The sequence below is a fragment of the Erythrolamprus reginae genome, chromosome 12 (genome assembly GCF_031021105.1).
Source record: "Erythrolamprus reginae isolate rEryReg1 chromosome 12, rEryReg1.hap1, whole genome shotgun sequence".
Lineage (NCBI taxonomy): Eukaryota > Metazoa > Chordata > Lepidosauria > Squamata > Dipsadidae > Erythrolamprus > Erythrolamprus reginae.
Window position 1 is genome coordinate 890,933 of NC_091961.1, and position 23,870 is coordinate 914,802.

At 48.9% G+C, this 23,870-nt stretch overlaps 1 protein-coding gene across 1 annotated transcript; it reads right to left on the reverse strand.

Annotated features, from left to right (window-relative positions):
* Nucleotides 1–994: 994 nt before the first annotated feature.
* On the reverse strand, nucleotides 995–21,236 carry LOC139174617 (PH and SEC7 domain-containing protein 4-like). The gene is made up of 17 exons (XM_070765084.1): nucleotides 21,091–21,236; nucleotides 17,964–18,106; nucleotides 16,381–17,448; nucleotides 14,356–14,413; nucleotides 13,660–14,056; nucleotides 13,173–13,370; nucleotides 10,934–11,014; nucleotides 10,555–10,667; nucleotides 7,537–7,595; nucleotides 7,249–7,338; nucleotides 5,558–5,601; nucleotides 5,140–5,300; nucleotides 4,355–4,425; nucleotides 4,000–4,148; nucleotides 2,990–3,134; nucleotides 2,654–2,797; nucleotides 995–1,506 (listed from the first exon to the last, which is right to left on the reverse strand). Exons 3-17 carry the CDS (start codon nucleotides 17,347–17,349, stop codon nucleotides 1,258–1,260), a joined length of 2,928 nt encoding a protein of 975 aa, XP_070621185.1. The 5' UTR covers nucleotides 17,350–17,448; nucleotides 17,964–18,106; nucleotides 21,091–21,236; the 3' UTR covers nucleotides 995–1,257.
* Nucleotides 21,237–23,870: the final 2,634 nt, after the last annotated feature.

Genomic DNA, 23,870 nt, shown 5'->3' on the forward strand with positions numbered 1-23,870 from the left:
TTAGAGCAGAGGTCTTCAAGCTTGGCAACTTTAAGACTTATGGACTTCAACTCCCAGAATTTCCCAACCAGAAGAATTCTGGGAGTTGAAGCCCATAAGTCTTAAAGTTGCCAAGCTTGGGGACCACCGGGTAGAGAGTAACTCAATCCCCTCTTGTTTGCGACAGCCCCCCAAAATACCAGAAGAGAGCTCTGTGCCCCTAATCCTTCTCTTCAGTTGGCTAAGCATACTCCAGACCCCTCAACCGGTCGGCAATTGAATCTCCAGATCCCTCACTGTGGCTGTTGCTCTCCTTTGCACACTTTCTAGGACCTCAGCATCTTTTTTATGGTGTGGTGACCAGAACTGGATGCAGGATTCCAAGTGTGGTCTCACCAAGGTTGTATAAACCTGGTTTCTATCCCTCTGCTGATACAGCCCACAATTGTGTTGGTTTTTTTTTGCAGCTGCAGCACATTGGCCGGCTCATAAATGGTGGCCCCTTGGCTCCAAGCAGGTCTTTCTCATAACAACAGAGCCCAGTGTCAGTACTACATTGGTTTGTGAGTAAATGGGGAGGATGTTATGGGAGAGGGGAGGGGTGACAGCAGACCAGGGCAAGAGGAGAGTATCTTAATAAGGTAGGCGGGCCGAGGGCTTGCTCCAGGGTTGTCCAGTTGCCTTATTTCCCCTGTAGTATTGTGTCCAAGGCAGGGGTTCCCAGCCCCACCCAAGCACCTCTAAAATCCTGATGCCCCCCCCCAATATAATTCTTACTATTCAAAAAGTAAACTCTACACAAGGCAGAGAAAGCCTAAAAGGCCATTCACTTGGTTTAAAGAAGGCTCCAATGGCCCCCACGCTGGGGACCAGGGGTCTATGGGCCCCACGCTGGGAACCAGGGGTCTAAGGGCTCCCAAAGTCTCTGGTGCAGGAAGGAAAGGAAGAGCCCAGGTGCCACGCAGAGGGAGGGAGGGGAGAGGGTTGAAAACACGCGTCCACAAAAGAGCCCTGGTTCCTCCTCACCCCTCCATTCGTTTTATTGCACAGAGTTTGCCCTGAGTAGCCAGAAAGAGGATTTTGAAGGGGGGGGGGGCAAGTTGAGTCCAGCCACAGAGCCGAGTAACATTTCCCAAAAAGCAAATCCAGAGCTAGAATCTGGACAAGGCCGGAATCCCGGCCCCGAGTTCACCGGGAGAGAGACCTAAGCCAGCGCCCGGCCAAGGCGGCTGCTCCTGCGTCCAAGGTCCACCCCGGAGAGGTCAGCAGAGGAGCCGGTCATAGCAAGTGCTTGTTGCGCTTCGGAATGATTCTGCGAACGGTCCTGCGCTCCGAGATGTTCCGCTTGACCTTGGCCCCCCCGGCAGGAGGCCCGTCCACGTTCAGGGAAGGGCTGGAGTGGGACTTCTGCAAGCTGGGGCAGTTCTCCACCACGGCGGCCAGGCGGGACTCCCACTGGTCCAGGTCGTCTGTGCCGCAGCCGAGTTTCACCTCCAGGAGCTTCACGTACGTCTCGTAGCGGCGTTTCTACAGGGGGGGGGAGAGCGGGCGAGAGTTGAGCAGCGGCAGAAACGCTGCCCTGCAACATTCCAGACAAAGGTCCACTTGGCTTGGACCGGGTCTTGGATGCTATTTTGGGCACAGATTCCCCCTTTCAGATCCCACAAATAGGGAGGGACACAGCAAAGATCTCTCTCATTTATAGTTTAATATCTATAATTCTGTATTCATGGCTGCGATAGATAGATAGATAGATAGATAGATAGATAGATAGATAGATAGATAGATAGATAGATCAATAGATTTATTTATTTATTATTTAGATTTGTATGCCGCCCCTCTCCGAAGACTCGGAGATATGATATATAGCTAGGTAGGTAGGTAGGTAGATAGATAGACAGACAGACAGACAGATCAATAGATATATGATATATAGGTAGGTAGGTAGATAGATAGATAGATAGATAGATAGATAGATAGATAGATGATAGGTAGGTAGATAGATAGATAGATAGATAGATAGATAGATAGATAGATAGATAGATAGATAGATAGATAAGACAGACAGGATAGAAAGGTAGGAAGGTAGATCAACTGATCGATCGATACACAGACAGATAGATGATAGAGATATGATTTATTTATTTATTTATTTTTATTTATTATTTGGATTTGTATGCCGCCCCTCTCCGAAAACTCGGGGCGGCTGATATAGGTAGATAGATAGACAGAAATAGATAGAGATATATAATTATATTGTATTTTGGTTTTTTATCTTCGTACATTGCCATTAGAGAAGGGCGGCCAATAAATTTAAACAATAAATAAAAATTTATTATTATTATTGTTTATTAGATTTGTATGCCGCCCCTACATATATCTCCTGGCTTGGACGGATAACTAGATGTTCTGAAGGAGAACAGTCAGGTGAACAGAGAAATGGCCCTGGACAAGTGCTGTCGTTCTGCAGAGAGATGGACCTGCCAACTCCTTCCCCAGGAAAATGACACAGGCAATTCTCAACGTGTGGGTGTGTCATTCAAACTCAATGAGCCATTTGCCCTCCATTGTAGGAAAGGTGTCACTGGTGGCCCTCCCCAACAGAACAACGCAGCCCCCCCCAACACACACACACACACATATATCCTCTCCCAGAAGAGCGCCCCCTGCTGACCTCATAAAGCAAGTACTCCTTCCTGAGCTGGTACTCCTCCAGGTCCCTGCCCCGTCCACGCTTCTCCGGAAGATTCCGCTGGAGCTCCAGCAGTTCGTGGGACACCCTGTCCATGCAGGACTCGTGGGCCAGGTGCTGGTCTTCCTGCAGGGACAGGGAAAGGTTGCAACCTGGCCTCAAGCCAGCAGCCCCACTGGACTGGAACCCCCCGAAGGAGGAGCCCCACTTCCCCAAAGGACCTGCCGTGGGCCCTGGCATCCCTTGGAGACTGCATCCCCTGCAGAAGGACCTGGGATCCCACCCTTCCGTTCCATCCCCCCCCGGCACTCAACTCACGATGGAATTCTTGCAGGGCGTGGTTGGCAAAATGGGCCTGATAAATCTCCTCTGGGAGCCCACGGCAGCAGGGAAGGGTGGGGCAGAGAACATGGCTGCCACCAGGTTGATGCGGGAGATCCATGACGTCATTTCTTCCGACGTTCTAGAAAAACAGAACTGGGTTTTTGAATCAGCCTCACTTTGGGGATTCACATGACAAACCCAGCCACAAATGGGAGAACTGTCTCTCCAAACCAGGCCAAATCAATACTGGGTATTCTGGTTAAATGTGACCACAGCTCAATAATCAGGATCAATACAGGCCAATGTGCCCAGACTGCACCGGGGCCTCTCTCCTGTTCCAGAGAATCCCCCCTGCACTTCCCAGGGGTCTTAGTGGTGAAGAACAGGCACTCAAGGTTCTATGGTAGGTTGCCAAAGCGAGTATAAAGTAAGTGTAAGTATGAAATACAAAACAAACATTGATTTATGTACATAATTCAAAGGGCATCATGAGACTTGAACCACTAGGTTGCTGTAATTCTGCAGTGGTCAATGTCCTGTAAGACCACAAATGTCTGGTTTGGAGAAAAGGGAGGAAGGAAGGAATGGGAGGGAGGGAGGGATCCTTCCCGTAAGGGGATCCAGTGGGGAAGCTGACCGGAAGTCAGAGGTCCCAATCCAACCCATTTACTTATTTTCAACCCATCTGTGGTCGTTCTCTTTCTCCGTTTAGGTAAGGAGATCTCCCTGAAACGATGGCATGGTTTCTGATTCCCAATGTCCCCTGACCTCTTCCCACCACTCAACGGGGGGGCCTGGGAAGCTGGCAGGGCGACAGTCCATGGGGGATCTTGCTCACAGGTTACGCAGAGAAGAAGTCTCCCTGACCCCTGCCTTCTTCACGCCTCCCTTCGCACTGGCACCTGAGAAGGCAGGGAGTCTAGAGAAGGGCTCTCCGCTCTCATTTACAAGTGGGGAAGGAGGGCGAGGGGGGGGCTTCCTGGGGGCAGGTGGGGGGGACTCACGGGGCCTGGAAGAGGAAGATGTGCCAGTCGGAGGTCTGGAGCCGGAAGACGTGGGGCCGCTTGGTGTACTTGCTGGCCTTCTCAGCCAGGGCGTGAGCGATGACAATGACCTCCTCTGAGCCCGACACCTCCAGCTGCTGCTCATCCTCCTGCGGGTCAGCCAAAGGCAAAAGCAAACTCAGCGCCCACCCGGTCACTCCTGGGAGGGACAGGGAGGCTGGGGGAGAGGGAGGGCAAGAGCCAACCTCCCCTGACCCCAATTGAGCTCCCCCTGCCCTCTCCCTCCTCCAGAACAGCCAATGGCACTGGTGGCCTGAGGTGGGACCGTCCTGCCTGCCTGGCTGCCCCCTCTCACCTTGAGGAAGTACAGCACCGTCCCCTTCAGCACCGCACGGAAGGACTTCCAGCCTCGCTTGCCCCAGGGAGCTGCAGGGAGGATGGGGAGGCTGGTCAGTGGCTTTCCTCTCTGGACGGACGGCCCTCCCCCCCCCTTCCTCCAGGTTGCAGGATCTTGACCTCAGAGCACCCTCGGCCAGCACCAAGCAGCTGACCGGTGGCTGTTTTGACCCCACCATGAGCCCTTCAAGAAATGTCCACATGCCCAAAGTTTGCAAGTTTTAAAACATATAATTCTAATATTTGATAAAGCAGAAAGATTTGCAAAATGCAGTGAACAGAGAACAGAGATAAAGTTCATAGTTCATTCTTCTTTTGAAATCCCAGTGAGCATTTTGGCTGGAGATAAGAGGGTCCTTCTAATACACTCATCTGGCATCGGGAAGAGGCTCCTCCTCTTTTCTTGAGTCACTCACGGGCACCTCTGGAGGGGCTACAGGCCCCGGGGGGCTTTCAGCCTCTGACCCCACATCCTCTCCAACTTCCTTGCTATCAGACTCGGGTGCCAAGTCACTGGCCTACAAGACCAACCTACCCCTGTCTCTCGATCCTCAGAATCTGTGATCAGCTGAGCAGGACGTGGAAGGGCCACAACAATGGCCACCTGGGGCTTCTGCAGGGGGTGGGGGTGGGGAGTGGGCAAGAGAGCAGCTCAAAGCCCCCAGCTGGCTCCCCTGAGAGACTCTGCTGGCCCCTCTCTGTCAGGGAACTGCTGAGAACGGCTTGCCACAACGCGCCACTCACTTTTCTTGCCATCGGCCTCGGCGTGGACCTTGCGGGCCAGGAGCCCCTGCTGGTAGACTTTTGCCCCGGGGTCCTGCCACGCCGTCAGAAAAGGGTTGGTCTTCCTCTGGCTGTTTGTGGGACTCAGGAGCATCTTTGCGTCCGTTGTGTCTTCCTCCTCCCTGTGGGGAAGGAACAGAGATTTGGCACAGGCTGCACATAGGGGGAAAGCACGTGGAAGGGGGGGGGGAGAATTAATTCAGAATTAATTAATTTGGGTTTTTTATGCCGCCCTTCTCCTTGGACTTCATTACACTAAGGGTCAGCAGAAGTGGTTGGGAGGAAAAAAACTCCTGTCTTTACAATGGGATGGAGGGGCTTTTCATGCCTCCCCTCTCTGACCTCAGCCACCCCCCCCTCCTTTTTTGTTTTGACTTACGTGGCCCATTCCAGTTTCTCGTGACGGATGGAGCTGTACAACGCCTGGACAGACAGGAAAAAGGTGACAGTGTCAGGTTTCTTCCCTTCCTCTATTTATTTAATTATTTAATTATTTTGCGATATTTAGATGCTGCCCAACTTCAGCAGGACTCGGGGCGTCTCACAATAATCACAACAACTAAACAGCAGTATAAAATACAACAACAATAAAAACAGCAAATAGCATAAAATACATAAATAACCCTAAAATACCATGTATATACTCCATCGTTCTTAGTCCCAGGCCTGCTGGAAAAGCCGGGTCTAAACGGTTTTCCCACAGACTGGTAGGGTGGGGATAATACGAGTCTTCGGAGAAGGGCGGCATACAAATCTAATCAATCAATCAATCATTAAATGAATGAATGAATAAATAAATAAATAAATACGTATCTCTGGAGGCCGTTGATTCCAAAGGGTTGGAGCCACCACAGAGAAGGCCCTTCCCCGCGGCCCCGCCAGCCGACATTAGCCTCTAACCCTCCGTCCTTCAAGAAAAGCTCCCCAGCCCCAGAGCTGCCACTTTAGGGGCTCTGTTCTCAAAAGTGCCACCAATCTTTCCTCAGCTATTATCAGCTGCGAAGAAAAGCTGGGAGCCGCCCCCTTTCCAGAAGAGTCTGTGGGCACCGCCTCTGGTCTGTGGCCGGACCCAGCCGTCCGACCAACGTGGCAGGTGCTGTCAGGGGGGTCTCACCCGCTCCCTGAGGCCTGGATCTCACTAGTTGTTCACGGCGCACGAGTTGGGGGTCCTTCATGTGCCGGCAGGGGTTGCTACGTATCGCTGCTACTGGATTGATGCGCACTCAGCTCTGCGTCGCCGGCATTCATGCGCATGTGCCCCAGGGAGATTTTGTTTTGCACAGCTCCATTTTCGCTACCGGTACGCAGTGTGGCCCGTACCGGCCGGCAGCCCAATACTGTCCATGTGCCCCTTTTGTCCACTGTTGTTGGACAGTTTCAAAGGGAAAGGGCCAGCTGTGCATAAGCCACAGGTGTCCTCACAGGCCACCTGCTGAATTTAATTTTCCTGTGCAAAACAGCTGGAGAACCTCTGGGCAGTGCTGCTGTTACCTTTAAGAAATGACCCTTCCTGTATAGAAACATAGAAACATAGAAGATTGAGGGCAGAAAAAAGACCTCATGGTCCATCTAGTCTGCCCTTATACCATTTTCTGTATTTTATCTTAGGGTGGATCTATGTTTATCCAAGGCAGGTTTAAATTCAGTTCCTGTGGATTTATCTACCACGTCTGCTGGAAGTTTGTTCCAAGGATCTACCACTCTTTCAGTAAAATAATATTTTCTCACATTGCTTTTGATCTTTCCCCCAACTAACTTCAGATTGTGCCCCCTTGTTCTTGTGTTTTTCTTCTACGCAGCCTTGGAGGTCAACAAAGTTAGGACAGAGACATTCTAACACTGACACCGAGCACCCGATTTGGGGGAGGGGGGATTTATTTATTATTTATTTATTTATTCGGATTTGTGTGCTGCCCAACTGCCCAGGGACTCTGAAAGGACAAGGAACCTTTCTGCGCGAGGCCTCTCAGTCTTCCTCTCCGTTGGCCCTGCTGCCTAGAAGTGAGGTTCCCCACCTGTGGGGCCACAGGAAGCCCCTTGGTGGCCTGCGTGGAAGGAAGCGGCACTCACCTTCAGCAGCTCTTTGGGGAAGTCCTGGCCGTCGTTGAGGCCTGCGAGGTTCACGACAAAGTCCTGGCAGCTCATGCTCCGGCCAATATTCTGGTTCCAGAAGGAGGCAGGAGAGAGAGACAAGAGAGGTGCTGAAGTGGTCGCACTGCCCACATTGTGCATCTACACAGGAACTGTCAGGTCAACCTGTGGGTGTCCCCGAAGACCGGAGAGTTTTCCTCCCTAAAAAGGACACTGTAAAAGGCCCAAGGGGGGGAAGGCCAGGCGAGAGAGAGGGCGTCTCCTTACCTGCCCATGCAAATCGGTGTTGAGGAGCATCATGGCACAGGTGAGCGTGTGCACGGCATCTGCAGAGGACAAGGCTGTTCAAGGGAGGCGCAAGAGACTCTGTGCTCCCACAACCAGCGGGGGGGCTACTGCCCGGACAGGGGGGGGGGGGAATGCAGTAGGGTAGTGAAAATGGAGCTCCACCCCAGAGCCCCCAATTTGCACGGAAAGACGATGAAAGAAAATGCAGGGTGTCCTGCATAAGCCACGGCCACAGAGTGGTAGTCCTTCACTGTCCACAACTGATTGGACATGTCAACACACTATCCCCCTAGGGAGTTTGACCCTCCGTTAAAACACAGAAAGCCAGAGAAAAGGAACTGAATCTTGAGACTTTCCCTCCACGTTCAGCTCTTCCGCTCTGTGCCAGATGAAGCGGAAGCCCTGGCTTCCTCCTTTGGCCTCCGGGAGACATTCTGTGGCATCTTCCCACAGGGGGTTTTGTTTTGTTTTGATTATATTTTACTTTATTTTTATTATATTTTCATTTTATTATTTTATTTATTATTTTATTTTAACTTATCTTTTCTGTTTATCTCTATTTTATTTTTATTTTTATTATATTTTTATTTTATATTTTATTTTATTTTATTTATTTATTTTATTTATATTTTATTTTATTTTATTTTATAATTTATTTTAATTTAATTTAATTTAATTTAATTTAATTTTATTTATTTTATTTATTTTATTATTTATTTTATTTATTTTATTTATTTTATTTATTTTATTTATTTTATTTATTTTATTTATTTTATTTATTTTATTTATTTTATTTATTTTATTTATTTTATTTATTTTATTTATTTTATTTATTTTATTTATTTTATTTATAGGCTGCCCTCCTACAATGGACTCAGGGCAGCGTACAAAGATAAAACAGAGCAACAATTTAAAAACCCCGGAATATTGAAAGCATTCATGCATCACACACCCATTCCACTAACACACTACTGGCCGGAGCAGGATGCTGTCACTCAATGGCCCCAGGCCTACAGACAGAGCCAAGTTTTTAGAGCCTTTCAAAAGGCCACAAGGGTAGGGGCAGTGTGAATCTCCGAGGGGAGTTGATTCCAGAGGGCCGGGGCCACCACAGAGAAGGCTCAGAGAATCAGAGCTTTCTTCAGACTCTGCATAGTGTGTCTGAAATGGGATTGGGCCTGAAATGGACCTGGTCTCTCAGGAGGGAACTCTGGATTGATATGGATTCAGGCACCGTCTCTCTTTGCCTTCGTACAGGGCCCTGTTTTAACTGCCCTGCCCTCCAGGGCTCCCCTACCTGGTCCCCTTTTTTGTAGCATCTCTTTTCTTCCCCAAAGCTGAAGGTCTTTCCTACTAGGAAGTCCTGATATTTCCTTCGTTCATTCACTCTTCATCCCTCGTTTCTTATTATTTTCTGCGTTTGTTTTGACTGCCGGAAATTGTTTCTGCTCACAATGCCTTGTGGTTTGGTTTGGGTTGATTATAGCTGCCCATTGCAAGAGACTCTGGGCAGCTTACAAAAAATGATTCTGAGTTAAAATAATTAAAAACACAGAATAGTCCAGATTAAATCGCTCTCCTCTCTTATCAGTGGAAGACATATTTTTCTTTATTTACTTAGCGTATGGCTTCTACAGAGGTCGTGCAACCACTGCTCTACAAATGTAGCTTAATTTTTATTTTATTTTTCGTTTAATTTAGTATAGAGTTTCCTGCCTAAGCAGGGGGTTGGACTAGAAGACCTCCAAGGTCCCTTTCAACTCTGTTGTTATTGCTGTTGTTGTTGTTGTTGTTGTTGTTGTTGTTGTTGTTGTTATTATTATTATTATTATTATTATTATTATTATTATTATTAATGTGGAAGGCAGGCACCTGCTGTAATTCTTCAAGATTATTATGAGCTGACGTTTGCATTCTATGGTTGTTCTTGGGCAATAAGAGACAAAGGCTACAGGTCCCAAATTCCAAGTCTGTTCTTTTTCTCTTTCCCTTCTTCAGAGAGTGCAAAGGTTTATATCTGCTCCTTTTATGAGCCTTTCCCTTGCCAGTGCAATCTTAGGGGAATTTTTAAAAAGATTTTCCTGGCAACGCCTCCCCCCACGCTCCAGTCCACTTAGCTTTTTCCTGCCTGCTCTGCCTACAGTAGAATCTTCCTCCATTCTACAATGTCAGTCATAGAATGGGTTAAATGCCCACCTTAGTGACCAGACTGGCTGTCTGAAGGAATGGTCTCAACTCCCCTGGCAGGTTCTATTTTAGAATGGCAATGATGGAAAGCTGCCAGAAGATAAGCAGACAAAGAAAGAGATAGGAAATGGCCGCAATGTCCTTTCTCCCTCTTCCTTCTCCCTACATCCCCCAACTTCCACTCCACCAAACAAAGATATCAAGACACGAGTGCCTCTTCGTTGGGCCCAGAAAGTGACACTGGGGGAAAAACCTGAGCATTTATTAAAAGCCAAAATTAATTTATTAAATATTTATTAATGGACATAAAAACATTTATTTAAATATATATATATGTGTGTGTGTATACATATATATATATATATATATATATTTGAATAAATGTTTTTAGATCCATATATATCCATATATATATGGCTAGCTGATGAGGCCAAAATAAGGCCGAAATAGATCTATCCTAGTCTCCCTTAATTTTCAAATTCAGCAAAAAAACATGTGACACATATAGAATTGTCGTCTATCAATAAAATTAACTGCCTTGGAAATGGCCCTGGGTTGACAACAGAAAAAGACCTCCTGGTCCATCTCGTCTGCCCTTATACTATTTCCTGTATTTTATCTTAGGATGGATATGTGTTTATCCCAGGCATGTTTACATTCAGTTACTGTGGAATATGCCAACCACATCTGCTGGGAGTTTGTTCCAAGCATCTACTACTCTTTCAGTAAATAATATAAATAGCATTCCAATATGTGGTCATTCCCCTCCCACCTTGCCTTTCCAAGCGAGGCCTGGACAGAGGGTCTCACCTGGGCGGAGAGAGGCCTCAGGGTTGCAGCCGTGGTAGCGCTGAGAGAAATGCACCAGGATCCGTTCCCGCTCCTGAGTCTCCCCGGTCAACACAAAGGACTTCAGGAAGGACCTGCCAAGAGGAGGGGAAGGTCAGCGGAGGGGCCCCAGAGGTGCCTTGGGCCCAGCGCTGGCAAAGAGCAGGAGGCAAGGGGAGGCTGGGACGGGGGCGCTTCCATCTTTTCCGCCCTCGTCCTCCCTTGCCTCTTCCGGGCCTCCATTCTGTGACTCCATTTCCCAAGTTATCCCTTGGCCTCCTGGACTTGGGAGGGCAGGAAATGGGCCTTGGGCCATGAAGCTTCACTTCCCTCCCTGAAAAGGGGAAAGAGAGACCTTTACCTCAGGGCGTGGTCCAGAGGTTGCCCGGAGAAGTGGAAGAAGGAGAGGTAGGCCTCAGCCACCATCTGGCTGAAGGCGTTGCTATGGACAAGTAATAATAATAATAATTTATTCATTTATTTATTTATTAGATTTGTATGCCGCCCTTCTCCGTAGACTCGGGGTGGCTAACAACAATAATGAAAAAACATGTAACAAATCTAATATTTAAAATAATTTTTAAAAACCCTTATTTTAAAATAATAATAATAACAATAACAACAACAAACAAACAACAATAATAACAAGAACAACAAGAACAAGAACAAGAATAACAACAACATCATCATCATCAACAACAACAACAACAATAATAATATATTAGTTTTAACTATTAGATTTGTATTGTACTGTTTTATTGCTGTTGTGAGCTGCCCTGAGTCTTCGGGGAGGGACAGCATACAAATCTAATAAATTATTATTATTATTATTATTATTTATATTATTATTATTGTTATTATTATTATTATTATTATTATTATTATTATTATTATTATTATTATACTTGTGTGCCGCCCCTCTCCAAAGACTCAGGGCGGCTCACAACAGCAATAAAACAGTACAATACAAATCTAATTGTTAAAACTATGACTAAAAACCCACTATCTTAAAAAACGATCCATACTATACAGTCACAATCACACATAGCTCTTAATGGTGAGAGAAGGGGATACATTAATTGCCACATGCCTGGCAACAGAGATAGGTCTTCAGGGTCTTGCGGAAGGCAAAGAGGGTGGGAGCAGTTCAAATCTCCAGGTGGAGTTGATTCCAGAGGGCCGGGGCTGCCACAGAGAAGGCTCTTCCCCCAAACATACCTCTAGAACCCCTCATTCTCCTCCCAGGGATTCCTCACGCCTGCCCGGCTCCTAAAGCCCCCCTCGCCCACTCCATGCCCCTTGGCTGTGGAAGATCCATCAAAGACAATGCAGAGGTTCAAGCAAAAAAGAGGGGGCGAGCGCTACCACCACCTCCGTCCAGCCCCTTTGGCCCTGACTTTTACTGTACCCTCCCTAAATTTCCCTCAGCTGGACGCCTGCCGTCTGCCCTTCGCCTTTGCTGGCAGATTCTGCTGCCTCCGAGGGTGGGAGTTTCCCCTCTGCTCTCTGCTCAAAACAGCCCCATTCTTAGCTTTCATTCAGTCTGGAAATGGATGAGCTGCTTCTTTGCATAGCAATAGCACTTAGATTTAATAGATCGAATTAATAATAATAATAATAATAATAATAATAATAATAATAATAATATTTTTATATACCGCTTCACAGTGCTTTCCAGCCCTCTCTAAGTGGTTTACAGAATCAACCTCTTGCCCCCAACAATCTGGGTCCTCATTTGACCCACCTCGGATGGACGGAAGGCTGAGTCAAGCTTGAGCCTGGTGAGATTCGAACTCCTGGCAGTGGGAAGTTAGCCTGCAATACTACTGTGGCACCAGGAAGAAGGAGAAAAAGAAGGGGAAGGAAGGAAGGAAGGAAGGAAGGAAGGAAGGAAGGAAGGAAGGAGGGATAGCATTTAGACTTACAGTATATATATCACTTCCTAGTGCTTTTCTAACCCTCTCTAAGCAGTTTACAGAATCTTGCCCCCAACTATCTGGCTCCTCATTTGACCCACCTCAGAAGGAGGGAAGGCTGAGTCAACCATGGGTCTGGTGAGATTTGAACTGCTGGCAGCGTGCAGTTAGCCTGCAATACTGTGTTCTAACCATTGTGGTACCAGGAAGGAGAAAGGGAAGGGGAAATGGAAAAGGAAGGAAGGAAGGAAGGAAGGAAGGAAGGAAGGAAGGAAGGAAGGAAGGAAGGAAGGAAGGAAGGAAGGAAGAGCAATAACATTTAGACTTATACATATCACTTCCTAGTGCTTTTACATCCCTCTCTAAGCGCTTTACAGAATCGGCCTCTTGCCCCCAGCAATCTGGGTCCTCACTTGACCCCCCTCAGAAGGATGGGAGGCCGAGTCAACCTTGAGATGTGAACTACAGCTAGCCGTCTGCAGATGAAGCCTGCAGGGCTGCACTCTGACCTCTGTGCCTCTCCGGCTCTTCATGATGATGAAGGAGCAACTTAAAACTTAGCATATTTGTGTGTGTGTGTGTGTGTGTGTGTGTGTCCATATTGTGCAAGTAATGAAAGTGACAAGCACTCAAACCTCCCAGCGGAAGGAGGCAGGGGACCGAGGGCTTTGAAGGCCGTCTTACTTCTTCTGCAGGAAGGCCGCCACCTGAGATTTCCTGAAGCCGTCCAGATGGTAGAGGCGAGTGGCCAGCCTCTGTGCTGCAGCCTGGTCTCCAGAGGTGCCGTTGGCCAGGGGCAGGCTGCCATTGGGTTCCACCACGGCCTTGGCAGGGGGGCTCGGCCCCGTTTGCCCAAACTCCCCTCCGGGGTCTTCACAGCAGCTGCAGAGGGTGGAGAGACACAGAGAGAGGGACCCTCATCTCAGCCCCAGAGAATAAATGCCGACAGGTGAACAAGGTCCCCATGAGGCAAGAAGGCAGACAAACCCTCTGGGGACTGCAGGACGGAAGCCCCCCTCCCTCCCTCCCTCCCTCCCTCCCAAGGGGCCTCCAGACACCTGCCAGGTTGGCCCTTGGCCCAAGCCCACCTCCCCACCTAAGCAGGAGGATGCAGGAGGACCCCACCAGGAGGGCCAACCATCCCCAGAGACATAAAACGAAGCATACTTACTAGAACATCGGCTCTCCCGTGCTGCCTTCCGGCCTCCCCTCACTGTGCATGGCTGGCAGCTCCAGCATCTTGAGTCTTTCTACTGAGCTCGCCCGCTTCCTCTCCACACCACAGAGCGGGAGGGAGCGCACATCTGCCCCGCTCACGTCTTTCGGCAGAGAGGAAGTGCTCTCGGGCTCCTCTAACCACGTGCAGGAAGAGGAAGGGAGGCCATGGGGCGATGTTTGGGGCTCCAGCCTCTCTTGCTGCAGGTTCTGCTCGTCAGCTGGAGCCGGGGGGAGGCAGCCGCTCTTCCCGGGAGAGGGAGGCTCCGCGGACTCTTGCAGCAAAGCAGACATCAGAGAAGTGCTGGAGGCCGAAAAGAGGAGGCCTTCTCCCGGCAGATACGCAGACGGGTCTGTAGGTGGATGAGAGGGACAAGCCACTCAGCAGGCGGTTTCCTTTCCACGCCTTGCAAGACCGCAGCCTCTGTGGCGCTCGCAGCCTCTGTGGAGCTCTGTGATGAGGCAGGCCCTTGTCTGATGCTCTTAGAGAAGTGTCTCCCAACCTTGGCCACTTGGAGATACTTGGACTTCAACTCCCAGAATTCCCCAGCCAGCAAATGCTGGCTGGGGAATTCTGGGAGTTGAAGTCCAGATATCTTCAAGTGGCCAAGGTTGGGAGACACTGTCTTAGAGAAAGCAGGGCCAGACTTACCTGGAGGAACGCTTTCCAGAAGTTCTCCTTGGAAGGGATCCCGAAAGCAGCCCTCAGCCTGGAAGATAAATTTTGGTCGTCACAAAAGGCTGAGGGAGATGACAACACGAACAGCTGCTCTCTCTCTCTCTCTCTCTCTCTCTCTCTCTCTCACACACACACACACACACACACACACACACACACACACAGAGAGCCTTCCTGTCCTTTTCCATCAGGAGTGGGTTTTCCAGCATTTCCTAAAAAGTGGAAAGGACAATGGCTGCACATCAGCAACAGGGGACAGAGACCGAATCGGCCCAGCCTGGTGCAAATGGACTCGCGGGTGTTTCCGATGTTTTTGTGAAGGCTAAGATTTTGTGGAAGGACATATCTATGCCATTTGCCAGGTAAAGGGCTGATTCAAGCAACTGCTTTTCCTTGACAAATGTATATTTTCTTTTATGGACGCTGAGAGCATCTGCACCAAAGACAAATTCCTTGCGTGTCCAATCACACTTGGCCAATAAAGAATTCTATTTACTGCTCTAATACTTTGCTTTCATAAACTGTCCTTCTCCTGTATCCGGGTCGCAAGGATTTCCAAGACTAGAGATCAAATATCTGGCGGTTGATATAAGGGTAGCCCTAACAGGGACCTACATCTGCATGCGGGGAGGAGGGACTAAAAATAGCTGGGGTTTGTAGGCAAAACAAAATAGTTTCCCCTGAGAACCAAGGACACTCTCACAGGTGGCCAAAGAGAGGCGTTTCCAAGCAACTGGACAGCACCTTGATTGGACCATGTGACTGACTGTTTGGGAAAGGGGGAACATTTTTCTTTAATTAGGTGAAAACAGTGGCAACTTTTAGAATCGGTTTTTACCAGTTTGTGCCAATATGATATATCCAATAAACTTGTTCTTTGAGGAACCTGCTTGCCTCAAAGTTCAGTTTGATATTTATTTATTTATTTATTTATTTATTATTTGTTTGTTTGTTTGTTTGTTTGTTTGTTTGTTTATTTATTTATTCATTCATTCATTCATTTATTTATTTAGATTTGTATGCCGCCCCTCTCCGAAGACTCGGGGCGGCTCACAACAAAGTGAAACAATTTACAACAAATCTAAATTACAATTTAAAAATATTTTAAAAACCCCATTTTCTAAACAAACATACATACATACCATTCATAAATTGTATATGCCCGGGGGAGATGTCTCAGTTCCCCCATGCCTGACGACACAGGTGGGTCTTAAGGAGCTTACGAAAGGCAAGGAGAGTAGGGGCAGTTCTAATCTCCAGGGGGAGTTGGTTTCAGAGGGTCGGGGCCGCCACAGAGAAGGCTCTTCCCCTGGGGCCCGCCAACCGACATTGTTTAGTTGATGGGACCCGGAGAAGGCCAACTCTGTGGGACCTAATCGGTCGCTGGGATTCGTGCGGCAGGAGGCGGTCTCGGAGATATTCTGGTCCGATGCCATGAAGGGCTTTATAGGTCATAACCAACACTTTGAATTGTGACCGGAAATTGATCGGCAACCGATGCAGACTGCGGAGTGTTGGTGTAACATGGGCGTACCTTGGGAGGCCCATGATTGCTCTCGCAGCCGCATTCTGCACGATCTGGAGTTTCCGAACACTCTTCAAAGGTCGCCCCATGTAGAGACCATTACAGTAGTCGAACCTCGAGGTGATGAGGGCATGAGTGACTGTGAGCAGTGAGTCCTGGTCCAGGTAGGGCCGCAACTGGTGCACCAGTTGCATATTATTTGGAACCCTGACTGACACCACTGCTGTTATCCTGGCTAGGCAACTGGTGGAATGTATTCTTTTGTTGGAGAAGACTGGACCTAAACAGGAATTAAAGCTCCAACTAAGTTCATGTAAAGCCAGATGGTAGGAGATGAATACTCCTGAGTCTGTTGCCACAGAAGCACGGAGACCTTCTGTATTGGAGATAAATTCCTTTTGCATTGCGTTACGCTTGGCCAAAAATAAGTTAGGTTCAATTCAATTCAAGCAGCAACAGGACGCCTCTCTTACCTCTAAATTCTCTGCCGAAAAGCAGGTGATTTCAAGATCTTTTTCTGTAATCAACAATGGAGACAAGGAACGATAATGGGGCACATAACTTGGAAAAGAGCAGGTGGACGTGTCCTTATTAGCCTCTGGATCGCAGACAGAGAAATAACTCCTGGCCGCAGAGCTCATTGCCACACTGTCCTGGGAAAACAAGTCACCTTTATGGTTCCCGGAGTCCACTTCGCTTTTTGTATTTTTCTTGTAATCCTCAGTTTCCCTTTCGGATTTTGACCATGGGACTTGTCCTTCAAAAGTTCTGGTTAAGTGAGGACTTTCCTGAAAGAGTGGGTTATTGAAAAATAAATATTCAACCTCCTCGTCATCGTCCTCCTCCTCCTCCTCGCTTTCTTCCTCCTCCTGTTTCCCTAAATTCTCTCCGGGCTCCTCCTCACTATCACTTTCCAGGAGGGAAGATTCCTTGATGGTCGCCGTGTCCGGGGGTTCAGAATTCGCACCATGAGTCTGCAGAGGTTCTTTCTGCTTATCCAACTCCTCTTGAAGATCTAAGACACACAGCTGAGCTTGTAGAATGCCAGACCAAAACACAGACTGGGTGGCATCGTTGTTAAGCTTGTCCTGAGTTTTCAAGTTTTTCATGGGCTCGAGAGGCTGTCCAAATCTCTCAGGGAAGGCCAAGCTTTCTGAAACAGGGTGGCTCACTTCAAAATTATTCTGCGTTAATACTGGAATGGATCTTTCAAAGGGTGTTTTAGTCCTGCAGTGGACACCTGCCGACCTGTCCTGTACAAGACCCAAAGAAGAAACAGCATTTTCGGCCTGGCAAGTTCCAGAGAATGCAAGACGATCCCAAGTCTGTTTCAAGCACTTTCCATGGTCTGAGCCAACTTCCTTTGTCCTCTCGTCAGATGACATATCCATCAAGTCTGGGGTCCTGGAGCGTCCGGGGGGCTCCATTCTAGCACTGACCATGAAAACTGTCCCAGAGGCAACTACGGTTCCGGTCTGACTTTCAATGGGCCGAGAAACAGGGGTCTCTTAAAAGCCATCTCCATGGTTCTCTTGTTTGGCCTGCAAAAGAAAAGGCAGAAATATACCGTATATTCTGACTAACACTTGCTCCAAAGGAATAGTTGGAGCAGGTCTGCTTCCGACTTTGTATAATGAGAGGCAATATCCAATTATTTTAAATGTAAACATAATTTAACTGATAAATCACAAAAAGAGCCAAAAGTTGACAAATATTAGCTGCTAAAAAAACAGCCCCTCGTGCCAGATGCCCTCAAAGGAGTTGCTAGCTAGTCTGTTTACATTGTGCACATTATTCCAACAAACATAATACAGATTGATGTAGATGAATCTCTGGACTAAGAGAAAGAGAAGGAAAGCTGAGTGGTTATTAAAGGGCCATGGAGCATATTCGTTGAACTCTTATCTTTCATGGCACTTTGGTCTTAGTCCTCCCCCCACCCCCAATCCTCACTCACCCCTTATCAAACAATCTTTTAGCTGTGAAGGCTTTAGTCATCTTTAAGTGGTGGGGGTAGAGGACTCCATTAGAGGGGGCCATAATTTCCATTACTCACCGCCAACAGATGCAATCCATGTTGTTGAAATCCAAGGGGGTTGCCCAAAGAGCTGAACTTGGCAGAAGCCAAACACGAAAAAACAAGTGTGTTCGTGCAAACGAATCTTCCGTACATTCAAATTCAGCTGCTGACTTTTTCAGCTATTGCAAAAAAAAAAAATGGAAAAGCAAAATTATTATGCATATTTATATATCAAATTTATATACCCACCTGTCTAACAAGAGGCAAAGCAATGGGGATGGGAAATTAACTAACTCTAAAAATAATAGGATATGTCTTAAAATGTAGTAGTGAGAAAATATTATTTCACTGAGTTGTAGATGCTTGGAACAAACTTCCAGCAGACGTGGTTGGTAAATCCAGTGTCACTGAATTTAAATATGCCTAGGATAAACATCCATCCATCCTAAGATAAAATACCGGAAATAATACAAGGGCAGACTAAATGGGCCAGGATTTTCTGCCGTCAAACTTCTATGTTTCTATGTAGTCAGCCACATTGTTTATAATGTATTATTTTATTTATTTGCTCTCCGTTTATATTCTAGTGGTTTGCCCTGTCACTGCTGACAGGGCAAGCCACCAGAAATCTTAGAGATTAGAGATACTTTGGTTGGATTGATTGTTTAATGTTGGCTTGTTTTGCAGTTCTTTAATTGGAGTATTTTTTATTTATTTGCTTACGTCTGGGGTTTCTCTTCCTTACTTATTTGCAAGACCTTGTTCCTGTCATTTTCCTCGATGACCCAAGGTCACCTGACTTTGAAAATGTTCCTAGGAGCTTTAGTTCACATTATAACTAGCATATGACTGGCTCCACATGGGCTCTCAGAGTGGTTTTTCCTAATTGTAGATTTTTTTTAACTAATGGGGGGGGGGAGTAGACCTCTCTCTCCAGCAGCCCCCTCCCCTCTCTAATTCTCTCAACTGCTGAGAGACCAATAGGGGAGACCTACCATCAGCTTTGGCTGGGGTTTCATGAGATGAGTGGGTGGGAGGACTTTTAGGATTGGATAGGATAAAATATGGAATACAGAAAATAGAACATACAACAGAATAGAATAGAATAGAATCTTTACAGAATGGAACGAAACAGAAAGGAATGGAATGAAGAATAGAGAACAAAAATATAATATAATATAATTGAATTGAATAGAATGTTTTATCGGTCAAGTGTGATTGGACACACAAGGAATTGGTCTTGGTGCCTTTTCCTCTGTTCTCAGGCAGAGACTCTGCCCAGCAGTGAAAAAGATACCACCAAAGGCTACTCCGTGTCCTGGACAACCAGATCACTGCAAATGGACAGACACAAACCCTGGTTTGGTTGGAGCCGATAATTCCTCATCCCACAATGCTTAGGTTGCCAACCGCCAGCTCATCCGTGTGACCCGCCAGGCCTGTGGGGCTGAGGGAAAAGCCTTTCGCTGTCCCTATTCCACTGACCCCTTGGCAGTTTTGCCAGCGCGCCTCTTCTCCCAGTAAGGAGGGTACGCAGGACCTCCCCAGCCATTGCCAACTTGGCATCTGCAACCTTTCCCTGTGTTGGGATCCCTTGAGGTCATCCAACCCTGCAACATAGGAAGGAAACTCCACTTGGTTTATGGGGAGGAGTGATGTCCCAACTGCAGGCTGACCAAAAGGAACTCTGGACGGCTTATAGTGTAACTGAGGACCTGTAGACTGGACAAGTCAAAAAGAGGGCGGTGAAAATATTGACTGACCCCTCACATCCTGGACACAAACTGTTTCAACTCCGACGCTCAAAACATCGCTACAGAGCACTGCACACCAGGACAACTAGACACAAGGAGAGTTTCCTCCTGAAAACCATCCCTCTGCTAAACAAATAATTCCCTCAACACTGTCAAACTATTCACTAAGTTTGCACTACTATTACTACTAGTTTTTTCTCATCATTCCCATCACCAATTTCCCCCCCACTAAGGACTGTATGATTGTAACTTGTTGCCTGTATCCTTAAGATTTTTTATTAATATGGATTATTTCCTCATTGCTTATTTGACCCCCTATGACACTCATTGTGTTGTACTTCATGATTCTTGACAAATGTCTCTTTTCTTTTATGGACACTGAGAGCAGATGTGTCCAATCACCCTTGGCCAAGAAAGAATTCTATGCTTTTCTGTTCCGTTCCCTTTTATTCTTTCCAATATTCTATTCTATTCTAATAGAGGGTCCCCAATGCAAACTCTGGTGCAGAGTGTGGGGCTCTTCATCTAAGCTGCGGTTCTTCTTTTTGCAAGGGGCAAAGGCAGCAGAGGGCAGTGAGGCATTTGAAGGAAGATTGGTTTTTAACTGGGGGCTTCTTCAGTGGATGAGATTTATTTTCTTTTATTTCTCAGATTCCCATGCCACCCTGATTCCTCAGAGGGCCAAGCGTTTCCCAAGGCAGCCGGCCACTTTTGAGCCTCCCGGGGCCGAAATGTCAATGAAAGGAGAGGGCATGGCTCTTCTTATGCTGAGCTCGCCTTCCACTCCTTCTAAACGGGCAGCAACCCTCCCCGGTGCTTTGCATCCTTCCTCTTCCTCCGGGAGCTGCAGGGAAGGAAGTCCCGGAGGGGAGACACCGCTTCGCCCCCTCGGAAAGCAGGGACGGCCGTCGTGGACCCTCGGCCCGAAGAGCCCGCTTGGAGGCCTGCCTGGCGCGTCCCCGGGAAGGGCATCTCCAGCGCCGCAACCCCGCGGAGGGAAGGCGGGGGGCGAGCCGCACCAGGCGCTCCGCTTCGGGCCTCCCTTCGGCTTCCAGCGTTGCCGGGGAAAACTTTTCCCAGCGCCGCTTCGGCTTCGGCAGTTTCCTTCGCTTGCCGCCTGCCTTCCTTCGGGAGCCCCGTCCGGGCGCCTCCTGGCCTGGCCTGCTCCCCGGGGAAAGGCGCCTCCCTCCGGCTGCCAAGGGGTCCGGGCTCCCCTCCTCCCCAGCGGGCCCGGAGCCTCCCCGCCCGCCCGGGTCCCTCCGGAGGGACGGCTTCCGGGCAGCCGCTTCCCTCAAGCCGGCTTCCTGAGGGGCCTCCTGAGGGAGGGAGGCGGGCGGGCGGGCGGCCTTGCTCCGCCTGAGGGAAACCCACCCACCTACTTACACCCCCCACCCCGGCGGCCCCCTTACCTCCGCGGGCCCCGCTTGGGCGGCCTGCCGGCAGCATTTCCGGCCTCCGCGCCGCCCGAGCCCAAGGCCCGCCTCGCCCGGGAAGGCGGCTCCGCGGCCCGGCTGCTCGGCCCCGCCATCCCCGCGGAGGGGCCCCCGGCTGAGGGAAATCCCTGCAGGCCTCGCGGGGCGCCTCGGGCCTTGGAGCAGGCCCAGAATTGGGGCGGGGGGCCTGAGGGGAAACTGAGGAGAAAACCACCTCAGAGTGGGGGCTGCCCTCCCCCCGAGGCCCCAGGGAAAGCAAAGCGGGGGCCAAGCCCGGAAATTGGGGGGGGAGGTGGGCAAAAGACAGGAGGTGGGCAGGGGCAAAGGTGGGCTGCTAAGGTGTAACAGTGCCCCCCCCCTTGGCTCTGAGGGCTAGCGGAGTCCAAGGCCATTTTGCCACTGCACCTGGGCAGGTAGCAAAATGGCACCCAGACACGCAGGTGTACCCATGGCACACCTGCGTGTCTGCGCACCATTTTGCTACCTGCCCAGGTGCAGTGGCAAAATGGCCTTGGACTCCGCTAGCCCTCAGCCACACACCTGCGTGACCATGCGCCATCTCGTTACCTGCCTTGGTCCTGAGAGGGAATGGTGATTGACACCCCCACCCAGGTTGGCAGGTGGTCAGTAGGTAGAGTTGGGCACCAACATGGTTGCTTGTGTGCTCAGCCAGACCCTCCCATCCCGCTCAGAGTCCTTCAGGAGTTGGACGGCATACGAAATTATTTATTTATTATTTATTTATTAATGAGATTTCTAGGTCGCCATTCTCGAGGTGACTCAGGACGGCGTGCAACATTCTAAATGCAAACAATATACGTAAAGAAATCCAATTATTTTTTGAAAAGGACTATACAAAATTATTTTAAAAATCTAGAAAACCCCCACGTTCAGTCCTCTACATTCATCCAATTCAATCATTAATCATATGAATGATTGAATTATAATTAATTGAATTCAATTTAATTGATAATAAATAAATAAGTGAATTGAATGAATAAATGCCTTGCCAGCTCTGACCCCCTGATGACTCCTGTGCCATCCTTGTCCTTCCAGGCTTTCGGAAGCGCCAGAGGTCAGACGGAGCCCTGCAAGGAAGGCCTGGGGGGGGGGGTTTCCAGAGCCCCCCTCTGGTCTCTCTCTCCATGCACTTACCTCTGTCATTACCCCCTTCCTCCTCCTCTGAGCAAGGATCCCTACGGAAACAGAACGGCCTCCCAGGAGCCCCTGGAGGGAATGGGGACAGGTCCCGCTTGATCCTTTGCTGGGTTGGGTTGGTTTTTTTACATGATTTTGCAAGACCCCCCTGAGACCTCCCTTGGAGTCGCCTGAGCGAACAGCCGAAAACAAGCCGAGGAGGAGGAGAGGAGCCTCTCTGGTCTTGCAAAACGCTCTGCAAATGAAGAAGTGCCTTTTTGCCTCCTGCTGCACAAGCTGCAGGGCTTCTGTCTGAACCGGAACTCGCAGCTCTTGGGAGAGCAGCCCAAACCACACAGGCCGGGCCTCCTGCCTCCCTCCGCTGCTCGAAGCGAAGGCCACGAAAGAAGCAGGAAGCCCAGGCAGAACCCGCCTCGGACAGCAAGGGAAGGGGAGAAACCCCTGCTGCCACGAAGGCAAGAGAAACTCAGCCAGGCCTCGCTTTCAAAATTATTTGGAAGAGCTGCTCCAAAGCACATTGAATGGTGGCGTGGAGCTGAAAGAAAAAAACGTTTTTCAAGGGAGCTGCTGCACTCACTGCTGCGTGTTTCGAAATATCCCTCCCAGTCTTTCCCAAAGTGTAAAATCGCCTTTACTGAGCATGGAACAAAGTCTGAAATGATTCCGTAGACACTGGCATGGAAATGATGTTCCCGGTCCTCTCTCCAAACAGAACAGAACGACAGAGTTGGAAGGGACCTTGGAGCTGGTCTTGCCCAAGCAGGAGGCCCGTGTATCAATCATGGCTCACCTTTTTTCCCCGGGGGCCCAAAAAAAGCGTGTGCGTGCGTGCCGTCCCCCCTAATGCCCTGCAGGCTACCTCCCACGCATGCATGGGTGACACCCCCCCCCAGCAGCCCATTTTGGTGCTAGCAGGCCTCCCTAAAGCTTCCTGGGACCAGAAATGGGCAGGGGTGCTGCAAACCCCCCCCCCTTTTTGCTCCCAGGAGGCTTTAGGGGTAGGGGCATTTTATTTTCAGAATAATTTCCCCCCCTCCACATCATAAAATACAAAAAGCAATATACCTTCTCTTTTGTTACAATAAAATAATTTTGGATTCGTAAATCTTACATAATCCTTGATCTCTCCAATTTCTTTCCCCTGCTCAGCGCATGGAACTGCCCCGTGCATGCATGGTAGAGACCCAAAGACCAGCTGGCCAGTGGCAGGTGTGCACTATGCGCAGTGGAGCAGGGCTGGGGCGATGGCTGGCGTGCCTGCAGAGAGGGCTCCATGTGGCCCACGTGGCATGCGCGCCAGAGGTTCTCCATCACAGCTGTACATCATTTCAGCCAAACGGTTTCCCAGTCTCTTAACAGTCTCCAGTACTGGAACATTCTATTGCTTGTGTCTGCTATATTTTGAATTCCAATTTGACACGGCCACTGTCCCCTAACGTTTCTGTCACTTCAAACTCCTCTGTCATTTCTTCTCTGTTAGTAAGAACATGTTTGCCTTCTGCTCTCTCCCCTTTCAGTCCTCCCCTCCCCTCCAGCAGTGCAAGTTATCAGGGATGCTGTAACAGGACCTCACTAGCTTCCTCTGAAATCCCCAAAAG

Excerpts from the sequence above, each read along its gene's own strand:
- LOC139174617 (XM_070765084.1), bottom strand. The coding sequence starts at position 17,349 with ATGGTCAGTGCTAGAATGGAGCCCCCCGGACGCTCCAGGACCCCAGAC. Across the intron at positions 14,057-14,355 it reads TCTGGAAAGCGTTCCTCCAG|ACCCGTCTGCGTATCTGCCG; the intron begins GTAAGTCTGGCC and ends ATCCACCTACAG. Across the intron at positions 10,668-10,933 it reads CCTCTGGACCACGCCCTGAG|GTCCTTCCTGAAGTCCTTTG; the intron begins GTAAAGGTCTCT and ends TCCTCTTGGCAG.